At 39.1% G+C, this 14,728-nt stretch overlaps 1 protein-coding gene across 3 annotated transcripts in view; it reads left to right on the plus strand.

Annotated features, from left to right (window-relative positions):
- The window catches only part of TMEM131L (transmembrane 131 like), a 158,699-nt gene that overhangs the window by 66,449 nt on the left and 77,522 nt on the right, over window positions 1–14,728 (plus strand). For all 3 annotated transcript variants that reach the window (XM_058550231.1, XM_058550230.1, XM_058550232.1), the window contains exons 4-7: window positions 6,456–6,524; window positions 10,768–10,891; window positions 11,927–12,043; window positions 13,163–13,273. In XM_058550231.1, coding sequence (XP_058406214.1) covers window positions 6,456–6,524; window positions 10,768–10,891; window positions 11,927–12,043; window positions 13,163–13,273 — 421 coding nt within the window. The remainder of the gene's footprint in view (window positions 1–6,455; window positions 6,525–10,767; window positions 10,892–11,926; window positions 12,044–13,162; window positions 13,274–14,728) is intronic.

Genomic DNA, 14,728 nt, shown 5'->3' on the forward strand with positions numbered 1-14,728 from the left:
GAAGAAGAGGGCTTGAAACGGGGAAGGAATGTCAGGGGGTCTTCTCAAGTGAGAGGGGCATTAATCTCTCATGTGTACAAGTGGAAGAGAAGAACAGAGCAGGGAGGGCGACGGTGAGAGTCCTGGTGAGGGCAGGATGGGTAAGTCCCTGGAATTAGCCCAGGATCCATCCCGAAGAGGATGGTAGGGGTTGGTCTTTGAGAGAAGGAACACCTCATCCATGGGTGGTATGAAAGAGGAGGAGAGCGTCAACTGGAGGGACAGACTGGTGTGGAGGACTTTGTCCTGGCCCTGGGAAGGCTTGGCTGTCAACACACCAGGCTGGATTAAAACCCAAGATACCCTGTTGCCAGTGAGAGCGCCTCTGACAGACCACTGTTGGTATTGTCCAAGGATGTTCCTCTTTGCTTTGACTTTGAAGCCTGAAGCTTTTTATAGTAGAAGAAACTAGGAAAATCATGTCCTACCAGATGACCTTTTCCCTCCTCTTTGGGAATTTAATGGGGAAAAATACTGGTTTCTGACTCCCTTGTTAAGTGGTTCTTTGCAGGTAATTAATCTGCCAGGAAGAATGGCAGTTCTAACTTAAGTAGACATGTCTATTTCATATTTTTTCCTATCAATAAACTTTTGGGGAGAAGTATTTTTTTAATTAAAAGTAAAAGCAGAAAACAAGTTGTAGTATAGGATTATGAGAATTTTTAACTCATGTAGTTACCGAACTCATGTCATAAACCAGGCTGTTCGGGCCATTTGTTTTTCCCTGAGGCCCTAAAGCTCTGTGTCCTCAGATCACAGGAGTGCCTAGGGCAGCTTCTGTGCTGAACTGCTGGTGGGAGCCTGTGGAGGCCTTGCCCTGGTGTGGGCAAGCTTCCGTAAGGGCTGCCCCAGGCTGGGGCTTCTCATATCTCTGCAGGGATCAACTCCAGTTCCATTGCCAATGGAAAAGTACTAAGTTCCTCCAAGGTCCCTGGGAATAGCAGCTGAGTCCTGGAAATACCTGTTTCTTGCTCAGGGCCCAAGGGGATTAACCATGCATGAATCCCTCCCTTTGTGGAGTCTATAGGTCTTTAATAGTGCTCCCAGCACTGGGATTGAATGGGCACATTCTTGTGACTCTGACAGAACAGCCCGGAGTAGCTCATTAGTTGAACGTGTCCTTCCTTGAATACTTCAGAGTCTAGACAATAGCATTATTTTGGTGTTGTCTACTTTGTTACCTTTCTGAGGCGGAGAGTTTGTGAAATAAATGGGAAACTTTTCCTCTTGTCCATGCAACGTTTTTACTTCATCTGGTGGTAAAGCTGTTGTCGTAGCCTTAAAGAATTTTTTTTTTTTAAACACATGCTGTTCTTTCCAGGTATTTGAAAGAGTTTGCATATAAAAGGCAGCTAGTGGTAGATGTTGAAGCTTTGAGAGACAGATGAAAACTAGTCCATTTAGGAATATGGAAAACCAGATAGTTCACTCTCCCTGTCGGAGGTCACTGCTATTTCTCAAATCCCTGTCAGAAGGTGAAGTTATTTTTCACAGGTTCGTAAGGGACCACGGCCTCTGCAGGTCCTCTTCTGAAACACTGCAATGTGCTCCAGAAAGCAGTTAGACCTTTAGGAGTAAGATCCAGCACAGACTCGTGGTGCATAAGGCTTGTTTCATGGAGTGTTATGGTGAGTGTCTGCTGACTGTTCCGCCATGCCACTGTTCCCGTAGTTCATAAAGCCATCTTTGTAAGCTTGCAGTGCCATCTCAGGGCTGCCCTCTGTCAACAAATAAGAGGCATAAACTGCAAGAGAAGCAAAAAGTTTATTTGGGGGGTCTCGAGAATTGCAATTCAGGAGAACAGATTCAAGTAGAAACTCAAATGTGCTCCGATTACAGGAGAGGGGCTCACGGTTTTCATGGGAAAAAGGGAGGAAGATGAGGTAAGTTGTATTAAGGAAGAGTTCCTTGGTGCTAGATGAGGTAAGGCCAGGTTTGTACTTCCTAGTTTGGCTTGAGCTTCGGTCATCAGGCAAAGGCTAGACTTGAACTTCATTGGTTAGCGATTCGGTCGTCAGGCAAGTCCAGTTTCTTCAGTCCTTACAAACAGGATATCCTTGTCCTTACTAACTCCTTGGAGTGCTGGTGGTTTGCTCTAGTTTGAAAGATGAAGAAAACAAGACGTGCAAGGCAATTCTTCTGAAATGGCTGCTTCAGCTCTATTTTAGTGTGGCTCCACTCATGTCATCTTTCTTACCTCTCACCAGCTCTCTCCTTTCCTCGCTGCTCACACGCACTTCCCTTGCTTTATGCTCTGCACTCTACCACTCAGAGCCAGCAGGCTACTTTCTAGTATGCTTTCCTTGCTCAGAAAGTGTTCTCCAGGTGTGGCCTGTGCTTTCTTAAGCCTTTGCATCTTTCCTCATGCTGTTAGCATTGCTGAAGGTGGCCTCCATTGGTAGATTCTGTTTGTGGTAGCTGTTTGTTGAGGTCCATCCCTCCCACCCACCCTTTGCAGCCTTTCCTGACTTTTTTGGGTAGGTTTCTCCTCTTCTCTCTGAACTCTCTTGATCTTTGAGTTTTGCTTGTTGTCATATGAGCCTTATCCAGCTTCCTGGATTATAACCTTGAGAGGAGAATCTTCCTGGAGCTGGCCACCTGCCCCAGTGCAGCCAGGGCTTACTAAATGGCCGAGAGCTGTAAGGCTGGGTCCGGAGTTGTTGGGCCCTGTTGCTCATTCCAGAGAGGTGGAGTGCTGCATTTGAAATGAGGTGTTTTGGTCACATGACATTTGTGAATGGCCAGAACAGTTGGTTATAGTTAATTCGTTTTCAGATCTAAGTTACGGACTGAATTTTCTACAAGGGTGTGTCTGATATCAGCAGAATGATTTAATTTTCCTAGGAATAAGGAGCCTGGGCATTCGAATGCTTTTCTAAGGATCTCAGCGTCATCTCCATTTGCTGAAGAGGAAACTGAAGCCTTGGGTTACATGGGAGCTCATATCATAGCTGGGACCTGAACCAAGGTCTTCTCATTTCCAGTGAAATTTCTTTTTTCTTGTATTAGCCACTTTTTCGAACTGTGTTTCTTTGTTTTATATATAGAGAAAAAAAGATGGCCAAAGCTTAAACAAAAAAAAGAGAAGAAGATAAAAGAAAAAAAGTCAGGTAATCTTAGGCAAAGGTATTCTTTCAGAGTACGTAACACACGTGGAATTCCTTGTTCACGTGTCCTGCTGCTGAGGGAAGGTTCAGGTCTTTGCACAAGGTGGGTGTCTTTAGAATAAGGCTGAGAGAGTGTGTGGGACAGAGTCCTTATAGACAAGAGCCCACTCACCTCCGATGACTATCGCTTTTCTTATCTTTATGCCAGCTCCTGATATAGAAGCAAAATGGCCCCTCTTTTATTTTTCTCTTTTAGTAAAGGACTTTTCCTTATAATTATCTTGCAGATGGGGAAAGGGTGAACATTAGAAATATGTGGCATAAATTTATAATTTATTTTTACAAGATGCTTGTGTTTATCCTATGCGAGATGTGGGGACTCTTAAGAGTGAAAGAGGCCAGGAGGACTTGGACATAAAAGAATCATCTTTATTATTATGGATACAAATGTGAAAAGATTCATGCTGACTTTTGAGAGAAAGGGGAAAAGGGAGGAAAATTTCTTTTATTGCTGGAATCTTAAGGCTTAAGTTATTTCTTTGAAGTTGTCGATTTAGAAATGACAACTTTGGCATCTTCAAACCGTATAATTTCTTAGCTAGCACTGATATTTGAGGATAATTATTGATGTCTGCAGTTGACTAAATTTTGGTGGTTTGCTCCCCCACCCAAGTCTTTAACAAATCCTTGAGGACGGGTGTGCACGTGTGCATGTGTGTGCTAGGTCAATACCTATGTCTAAAATGATTTTATCTATGAGAACTAACTTGTAAATTTATATAATGATGTTAAACCTCCTTGTAATTTGATCTGGTTTCCAAATTGTAAAGTCAAGTGAGCTGAAATTGAGCAATGAGAAAGATGAATCTGTTCTATAACTTTTAGGAAAAAATACTGACATAGTTTTATTTCTCCATTATGAGGTCAAAATAAGAGTTTTCTTTGAAGTTGGAGAAATTCTGGCTATTTCTACCTTATTGCTTTAGGTTGGACCTTAAATGTCTGATTTTCATTGGGTATGTAAAACTTCCTGATTGGATGATTTCAAAATCTCTGCTGTGATATGAGACGGCCCAGGTTTATATTTCATTTGTTCTATTCAGAGGTAATTACAGCTACCCAATTTGGGACTTTTAAATCCAGGGGTCAACTCTGACTCTAAGCTCAATTGGCTTCTCCATTTGTTCTCATTTCTTTTCTTGTTAGATGAGAGTCATCCTCTTAGTAACACGATCTAATATTTATTGCACTTAACTATGTCCCAGGCATGAAACAAAGGCTTTATCATCTCATTTTAACCTCACGATAACTCTAAGATAGATACTGTTGTCACCTTCATTTTACAGATAATAAGGCTAGGACTTTTGAGAAGTTAAGTGACTGACCCACTTAGGACTAGAAAGTGGGGGCCTTGGGCCTGGCCTCCAAGTCTGTCTGGACTCTGAAGCCCAAGCCCTCACGCAGTAGGCTACACTGCCTTGGTTCCTTAGGTAGGTCATGAGGACTTGGATAGGCCTGAACTCCATACTGGCTTCATGTTTCTGACCAGAATCCAGATCTGCACTGGAATTTTGGCTCTGCCTCTTAGTAGCTATGTGATCTTGGGTGAATTAATCAGATCCTCCAACCCTCCTCTTCATTCAGAAGTTGTTCGTGAAATCTGATGATAAATCTACTTTCGGTACACAAGACAGGAAGAAGAGTGTCATTTATTATTTTACTTACTACTTACACTGTAGCCTGCCTTTTCAAAGATAATTGGCATGTGAAGTTGCCTGTTTTCTTTTTCTTGGGGAGTGCTGAGCCCTGGCCAGCTTGGTCTGGAGTGGGGCGGTGTGGTGCATCTGATGTTGGCGTCTCTTTACACCTGTTGCCTCCTGTGTCTCTTCAAAATATTTCTGGAGGCAACTGAGTGTGTTAGTGGCCTTCTTTGTAAGCAAGTCATGGAGTTAGTTCTGGCCTTTTGGGGTTTGAAGGGGCCAGTGAATAGCACACCTCTTCTCTGCCCAAGCTCAACGCAAGTGGAGAGGTTGGCAGGAGTTAGGCAGATGGAGACTTGAGTTGTTACTTTTATTATTAATACAGCTGATGTTGGCGATAGAGGAAAGGAGATACACATAGAAGATAATGGAGAAAGGATTCTTATGAGAGAGGATGGAGGAAGGAAAGCTTAGGTAAAGGCAGTAAAGTGGAGGGAGGCAAAAAAAATGGTAGCCAGGATTCTTCCTACGAGATGAGGATTTTGAAAGGGGTTCTCTGGTCTCTGTATTGTTTGTACCTTCAAGAAAAATGGGAGAGGGACTTGCTGAAGGTCACAAAGCTTCTATTGGCTAGCAGGTTTGAAACTCAAATGTCCGCTCCTGGACCAGCCTCTGAGTCATGCTTGGTGGAGGGCTACTTGGTGGGAGGAGAAAATGGAAAGATTGTATTTTGGAAAGCTTGCTTGAGTCTTTGAAAACAGTTATACATGTTACAATCAGAAGCTCTAGTTAAATATTTTTGGATTACGTGGCTTTTAAAATGTTGTATGACAGTTGATAGTTTCTTGATATATATATATACACACACATACATATATATTTTGTATTTTATATATATTATATTTTTATATATTTATTTTGTATTTTATGTCTTTAAGTATGCTTATATATTGTTATAGCATATGTTTTTTCTCTTGTGTGTTTTCTTTATATGATTTTTGGTATGTTAATTTGTGACATTTGATGCTGAGGGAAAATGAAATCATAATAATGATTAACAACTGCTAAAAATGTGACCAGCCATGTGAGATTTTATGTGATTGTTATTCCTAAAAATACAGAGCCGGTAATTTTTTCAGCCATCAGGAGCAGCCCTGGCTTTGCTCCCCGTCCTTTCCCTGTTATAAGTAGTCTAACAAATTTGGAGGCCAAAGCTCCCTCCTTCTCCAGCCCCCCACGCCCACCCACCTTGTATGTCTTTTCTTGTTTGAGATTTATGAAAATAGTCATGTTATCTGAATTCATCCAGAAATGAACCCTATTAAAAATTAAATCCATCTCCATTTTTGTCTGAATGCTTATGGAATCTATACACTTGATATGAAGTTATACTAACCATAATCTGAGTATCTTAAATTTTTTGCAGCTGTAGAATTATATTAGACTTCTAATAATTTGATTTTAACATTTAAAATCTGGTTCAGACTTATCTATAAGGGAATAAAATTATATCTCATGAGAGCCATTGGCCTAAGTATGTCCTCTTAAGTCAGCATTCCAATTTTAAAACTGCAACAAAAACTAATCTCTCTTTTCTTTTCTTTTTTAGCTTCTCAGACAAACTATTCAGTGGAAAGGGCTTACGTTTTCAGCCATCAGTTCTAGATTTTGGAATTCAGTAAGTATCTTTTCTTTATAATTTTTAATAACTTATTTTATTTGCATTATTTTGCTTTTAAGATATATATGTATGATGTTAAATACATTTTAAACAGATTAATAATATCAAGGGATATTGATCATGTGGCTTGTTAAAAGGAATATTTTTGTGAAAAGGAGAGCGTAAGAATTGTTTCAGCCCTTTCTTTAGTTTTTAATAAATATACCTTATAATACTTTATAGTGATTGGAATTTAATAAGTCAATATTAAGTCCTTGTTTTTCTGAAACAAATTATTTTATAATTAAAAAACTCTAATATTGATAGTTTCTGAATTCTTTTAATTACATTCATTTACTCACTCATTTTTACTGGTCGTTAGGCTTCAAGGTTCAAAATTGCACTGCACAAACATTAGTTATTATGATTAAGACTTTAGAAACACGTTAAGTGGATAAGACAGTGTATAAGCTGTAATTACTTACAGTACATCGTGTTAAGAACCTGAGATGAAGGAAATGTGATCTGAGTGTAGGTAGAGGGACTAATCTGGGAACTCAGAGAAATTAAGGAAGAGAAGGGTGAAGCTGTGCAGAGGAGAGAATTTAAGGACTCTTGTTGGCTGTGATCAAGTTTGAAACTGGAAGTGTTAAATTCCCTAGATGCAGGATGTTGCAGCACTGAATAGATATAATTTCAAATGAGTAGAGTTTCGAGGGTGAAAGTAGAGGAGTGTTCCAGGTGTACAAGCTCTGCTTGTATCAGCAGCCCGGAACATCACTTCAGCTTTACGAAGAGCTTTCTTGAGTTACAAGAAAAGTTATGTGAATGAAATAACCATGGTGATAGGAGAGCATCTGGGGTGAGTTAGTGGTGGTCTCCTGGGGTGCCCTCCTTTGTTCATCTGGATTTCCTTCTTTCCATTTCTTTCTGATCATCAAAAGATTGGAGCTGCAGTGAAGGAGAATGAATTTTAAATTCGAAAGTACCTGTTGAGCTTTTTAAGGAGATTCTGTAAAAGGAAGAAGAGATAAAAGTGGGAAGGGAGATTGCTGACTTGACAAGATTCTAGGTGTCGGCTTTTTTGTTTCTGAATTTCTATATTTTTACTCTTAGGTAAAGAAACTTTATTAGAAGCTCAATTTATAATAAAACATCACTGATTTCAAATTCTGAGAGAGCACTGCGTTTGTGAAAAGTCTTTCTAGTAAAAAATTTTAATGCACAACCTACTTTAAAGAATGTATAGTACAGATTGGTAGATATAATAAGGTGGATAGTAGTACAGTTAGACTAGCATAACAATTCCAATTCATAGGACACTGGCTGTCTATGATATATTTAGTCTTCAGTAACATAAAAGTCCTGTAATCTATAATCAATGCCCATGGATGTATGTATATATTAGCTACATATGTTAATTACCTATATACATCCATTGCTGGTCCTGATAGCTGAAAATATGTTGAAAAAAAATGAGTAATGTCTTTGATTTGAAAAGGTTACTAATTTTTAGACTTGAAACACTTTTGGATGATTCAGTTACATTTATGTAGTATTTTTTTAGTTTTCAAAGTACGGTCATGTCTCTTGTCATTGGAGTCTTCAATCAATCAGGGAAGGATAGGTATTATCTGAGTGTGTGTGTATCATTTTCCAATATCTCTGTATTTGAGCATGTGCTAAAATGTGTTCATACATTTTTTGCTGAGGAGTAATGCAGTTTGCCCAAGGTCGTTTCACTAGAAGTGACAGAATAAATCTTCTGATTTCTAAGCCAGCATACACAAGGCTGTTTTTCTTATAAGTGAAATCCAGGATCTGATTATGGGAATAAATTGTTTTTGCTGAAGTTTTACAAATCTCAATAAGAACAAACTATAGTTTAAATGAGAACACTTTTAAAATTAGTCAAGTTTTACCTGACTTCTGACAAATGTTATACTTTATAGGCATTAGATTAAAGCTTGAGCCAGAGAGTTCTCGATTTTGTCATTGCCCTAGTTCAGCTTTTGCTATTGTTTATTTTGACATCCACCTTGGGCAAACCCCATCCCTTTTCATAGCTTTGATTTCCGTCTAGAATGCAGAATCAGGGTCATGCTGTTCAGTTGCTCTCTGCCTACTTCTTAGGGTTTATTTTAAGGGTTAATGTTCTGCTGGTTGGGAGATTAAAAGTGCTAATCATTCATAAGAGATTCTAATCATTCTTTTGTAGTATTAAATTAATAGAGTATCTTCCAGTTGTCACTGGTGAAGGAAATTCTTATCCTCATAACACTTTTAAAAATAGAATTAAAAAAATAGAATAAAAATAGACAGGGGTCACTAGGTTTCAGCCAGCGTTCTCTGTTGGGTCTGGTGAGGATGCAGTTGCTGGGCTTGGTAGCATTGCTGTTTTGCAATCTTATTTTCTAATGTGTTTCTCTGGGAGACATTTGTATCCTTTGAAACCAAAAATCTTGTATTCTAATTGTGTGAATGGGATATAAAGCTTTGAGGATAAGTATTTATAACTTTGCTGATTGATTCATATTGTTTACCTAAAACTACAGAAGCCCTTATTTATTTAATTGAGAGAAAAATCAAATGTGAAACTGGTACTCTTGAGGTAGGGCTTTCTGAGGTGACCTTTTATACTTATGGTAGTATAAAAAAATTTCGGTTGTGTTATTTTTTTTTTTTTTAAGATTTTATTTTATTTATGTATTTTCCCCCCAAAGCCCCAACAGATAGTTGTATGTCATAGCTGCACATCCTTCTGGTTGCTGTATGTGGGATGCGGCCTCACCATGGCCGGAGAAGTGGTGCGTCAGTGCACACCCGGGATCTGAACCCCGGGCCGCCAGCAGCGGAGGGCGCGCACTTAACCACTAAGCCACGGGGCCGGCCCTCGGTTGTGTTATTTAAGAATACTCTAAAAAATCAAGATTTTAATTACACCAATATGCATTTTATTTGTAACTGGCTGTAAAGGACTTATTTTTTAAAATACACATTGGACATATTAAACCTTCAATTAAGACCTGCGATTAAAAGTAGGAGGAAAAGTTGGCAGAAGAATTCCAAGGATTTGATGGTGATAATACAGTATTTTGGAAATCCCATTGTGTATAAGAGAACAACTTACATTTCATTTTTCCAAAATTCTAATTCAGAGAAACTAGAATAAAATCACAGAAATACAAGCATAATGTGGAGGAGTTTTTTTGCTGGATTTAGAATATAGTTTTATTTCTGGGCCATACTAATGAGAATTGTATATTTGGGTCTCTGCCGCTGAGGGTATTAAAACTGGAGAAATGACTTCAGTGAAATTTCTGCTGGCCCTCTATTTATTACAACATAATTTAACTAGAGTGGATTTGCGGTTGGCAGTGGGAATCAGAGTTAAACGATTAGAGGGGATATTGCAGGTATTTCCGGGTAGGTGGGCCAGAGACCAGCTCCCTTCCTCTTGCAAATCCTTTGTCAGAGGCAACCCTTGTAGATGGAGAACGCTGCCACAAAGAATCAGCATTAAGGTCGTCATCGGTTAGGCTGTTTGCTGTAGAGCAGAGATTTTTACTCTGAGGTTCATGGAAAGTTTTGAAATTATGTATAAAACTTTCTCTGTGTGTGGATGTTTGTGGAGGGAGGAGCCAGAGCTCTCAGCAGAGTTTTCTACAAGACTCGTGACTTGGTTGGATGAGAGAACCACTGCTAGAAAGTGCTGCAGACCCTTTTCTTGGGAGTAGGGTCTTGAGCAACAATTAAGTTTTCCTGTGTAAGACTTAATAAAGTGTCTTTGTGAACTGAAATCTCTTCCCCACCAAAAGCCTCTTTTAAGTTTATTACTCAGAAAACAAACCCTAAGAAAATTGAGTTGTTCTATGAGTACAGTTTCTTATCCAAACATATTTTCCTTTGAATTAGAGACCCAAGTCACACAAGTGCCTCGTTCCCACTGTTTTTTGCAAACGTGTAGTGGCCTAGATGCGTTGAATTCTTCTAGCACAGAAACCAGTGGGGTGCTGCTGTGGGTTGGTATAAATTTTTTAAAATAAAGGATATTTTTTTCCAATTTTTGACTGTTGTGGATTAAATATTTTATTAATAACAGGATTTGATAATTGTTGCTTTTAACTTTATAGTGTATATATTACATTTAAAGTATATATATGGTTTAAACTGTATATATGTGTGTATGTATGTATGGATGGATGGATAGTTACATTATAACCACACCTTACATTGCTTTTTCTCCTTGTTCTGCTCCTAGGTTCCTGGGACACCCTGCAGCAAAGATTCTCTATGCTTATAACCCTAGTAGGGATAGCGAGGTCGTGGTGAATTCAGTGTTTACAGCTGCTAGACATTTTCATGTGCCTCCTGTTCATTGCAGGGTAAGTGTTGATGTACTCTTGGAAACTATGCTGTGGCAGGCTGCCAGGTTTTCTTGCTTTCTTTGGCCTGAAACTTTTACTTTCTGCTCCCTGTCTCCCCTTTTTCTGCTACCCAGACTCTTTCCTTCTGCTTTAGCATTTATTTTTTCAGTTGTTCGTATTCATAATTTTGGTGGCTCTTGATATCTACATGGAAAAAAAAAGTTATAGAGTCTAAGTGAGGTTGTAATATATGTATATTTAATATGACTTTTTCATGGTTAATGAAACTTAATATTATTAGTCTTGAAATGAATACAAATGCTGAAGCATTTAGTAACTAGTACAGGTTTATAGTCGTGATCTGTTCACTTGGCAAACATACTAAGATAGTTCGGACTCCTTTCTAAGTCTAAGAGGTAGCAAAAGGCTTCTTATAAAGCTAATTGTATCATAACACAGAGCTCAAAACCCTGGTCTTCTAATAGTTTTAATTTCAGTGGTGGTTAACTTTTAATGAAGATCCTATTTACTAGTAAGGTTTATTTATTTATTTTGCTATGTCTACCTGATATATATATATATTTTGAAATAAATGCTAGAACTAAGGAAATGATGTAAGGGAGAGCCCAGTATTTTGTTTATGACCGTCTGTCCAGGTAAATGCTGTCCCTGACTTTTATTAAGTATGTATCAACATGTTTGTACAGTGGTGGTTCTCTTTATTTAAGTGGACTAGAACTGTGTTAAAGGCCATTGAAGACATAGTGTGGAGGAGGAGGGAAAAGGAAAGATGTGAGACGGGTGACCCCAATCCGAAGTGAAAGGACTTGGCAACTATCTTGCCATAAGTCTGTGGTATGTTCTTGGATAGATTCTCTTAGATGGTTGGATGTTGTTCCACTTGAGGATTCTCAGAGATTCATGATATTTACAAATCAAAGGTACAGAATATGTAAACATCTGTTAACAGAAATTGTCAACAAGAAAATCTGTGAAAGAGAACTTATCAGAGAGGAGCCATTCCAGATGGCTAATTAGGTACCTTTCTTTCAGGTAATTCCAGCAATGGGGAAAACTTCCTTCAGAATTATTTTCTTACCTACTGAAGAAGGAAGCATTGAAAGTTCTTTATTTATTAATACCTCCTCATATGGAGTCCTTTCCTATCATGTGAGTAACTTTTTCCTTTTGTCACATAAGTTGGTTGTTGACTTAAAGGGGTTTGGATGGTTTAAAAAAGATTTTGGGAGGGCTAGCCTGGTGGCGTAGCAGTTAAGCTTATGCGCTCTGTTTCGGTGGCCTGGGATTCGCAGGTTCGAATCCCGGGCGTGGACCAACACACTGCTTGTCAAGCCATGCTGTGGCAGCATCCCATATAAAGTAGAGGAAGATGGGCACAGATGTTGGCCCAGGGCCAGTCTTCCTCAGCAAAAAGAGGAGGGTAGGCCACAGATGTTAGCTCAGGGCTAATCTTCCTCACACACACACACAAAAAAAGACTTTGGGAAATGTTACCACCTGGTTTATGTTGTTAAAATATGAAATTGTTAGTCACCAGCTTTCCCCCTTCTTCGGCCTCATGTGCCACACACAGTTGGCCGTCTTCAGTACAGAGTACAGACCTATAACTCTCACTATGGGTCTTTGAAGGGTGTTGGAACAAAACAAGGGAATCTACCATATACAGTTTTCTAGTATAAAATATAGCAGGCATTTAAAACTCACGACCCTCATCTCACAATCCAGAGGGAGGGAGCTGTAAGGGCTACCTCTAGTGATTTTGCCTCCTCTCCTCCTGGGCTCAGGTATATTTATGATTGGGGGACACAAATTGCGTGGTTGGGTGCCAGTTCTCAGAAAGCTCACTGTTCATATCAAGGCACTAGGGAGGGAGTGTGAACAATCTTTTTGTTGTTCACAAAAATAGTTAGAAATCTTTATCTTAAGTGGTATCTGTGACATCTTTAATAGGACATGGCATCAAGTAATTTAAGTGCCAAGATCTATCAATTTTGAGGTTAATTCTTACTGGGTTCCATTAAATACATGACCCCATATCAGAAAGGTTGTTTATTTGTGAAAAAATTTGCTACAATGAAGAACATTCAGCTTAACTACAGCAACTTTTGTTGCATTTTTTTGTAGACGAAGATAAATGTAATAGTTGGATTGTGATAAAGTCTTGAAGGCCAAGGTGATGAATATCGATTTCCTTTGGAAAGGTATTTTAGCAGTATGGCAAATGTGTTTCAAAACTAACAGAGGAGTAATTCTCTCTTTTTCCTGCAGGTATCTGGAATTGGCACTCGCAGAATCTCTGCAGAAGGGTCTGCAAAGCGGCTACCAAATGCTTATTTTCTGCTTCCACAGGTCCAGAGCATTCAGCTTTCACAGACACAGGTAATTTTAATAGTAGATTTATTTTGAATGCTAGTAAACACCAAACTGTGTAGCTCTCTAAAACCCTTATGTTTTGCAGAGTACATACAGACCTTTTTACGTAGTCAGAATTAGGAGTTTACTCTTTCCTGCTTTTTGAAAAAATCCTGATATATATAGAGATAATATGTGTATGTAAAGTGTCAGTGGAATCCACACACTTGTTTTCTTTCTTTCTTTTTTTTTTTGTGAGGAAGATCAGCCCTGAGCTAACATCCATGCTAATCCTCCTCTTTTTGCTGAGGAAGACTGGCTCTGAGCTAATATCTATCGCCAATCCTCCTCCTTCCCCGCTCCCCCCCGCAAAGCCCCAGTAGATAGTTGTATGTCATAGCTGCACATCCTTCTAGTTGCTGTATGTGAGACGCGGCCTCAGCATGGCTGGAGAAGCGGTGCGTCGGTGTGTGCCCGGATCCGAACCCGGGCCGCCAGTAGCGGAGCGCGCGCACTTAACCGCTAAGCCACGGGGCCGGCCCTACACACACTTGTTTTCTAACGGTTGTATAGTGCGTGGTGTTGGTATTTCATAATTTGCTTAATCCTATTGTTGGTCACTGGAAATGTTTCCAATTTTTCATTATTATTACCATTAGGCCATGTACTTATTTTGTTAAGTTTCTTTGTTTCCCTTTTGGATTACCTGTTTCCCTGGGGTATATTTCATAAAGGGAGATTCTATAGTTAAAGACTAGGAACTGTTTTATAGAGCTTGTTAAATCTTGCCAGGTTGCTTTTCAGGAAGACAGAACCTCCGTGGTAACCAGTAATGAGATTCCTCCAGGCATGTCTTACTATCTTCCCCACTCCCTACGTCCAGCCCTGCCTGGGTGTGGCTTAGTGGAAAGAAATGTTTTTGATGTTTTAGTGGGTATATAATGGTACCTTAAAAATCTTTTAATACATATTTCATTAATAGCTTATAGAGTTGACTATTTTTTCCCTTTGATTATCCATAGTTCCTTATAACTATGGATAACTTTTGAAATTGAAAAAACTCTGGAACCAATATATTATGAACATTACCACCTTACCTACCCTTTCTTTCTAATTAGTAAGTAAAGACCATTGCTTAGATTTTCGTCATAATACCTGGGGTTTTCCTTCATTCTGAAGTCTGATTGAGCTTTGCTATGGGCCAGACATTAGTCTAGCATTTCTGTCTTCATGGAGCTTTCATTCCAGTTTGGGAGACAAACAAAATTAATTTACCTGTAATGTAATGTCTGGGAGCTTTGCCACCAAATAGATAATTCTTAGGGATTTTTAATACTGTTCTCGTTTTTGTAAAATTGAATAGCCCTTCCTCTCAGGATTTTAAGGAAGATTTCTTTTAATTTGCAAATTTGGATTTGGTTTAAGTCCTAAGACCAGTGGGAATGTATTGAAAGGTTTTAAGCAGGAGACTGATCTATCTGA

This window comes from Diceros bicornis, chromosome 11 (genome assembly GCF_020826845.1).
Source record: "Diceros bicornis minor isolate mBicDic1 chromosome 11, mDicBic1.mat.cur, whole genome shotgun sequence".
NCBI classification, from domain to species: domain Eukaryota; kingdom Metazoa; phylum Chordata; class Mammalia; order Perissodactyla; family Rhinocerotidae; genus Diceros; species Diceros bicornis.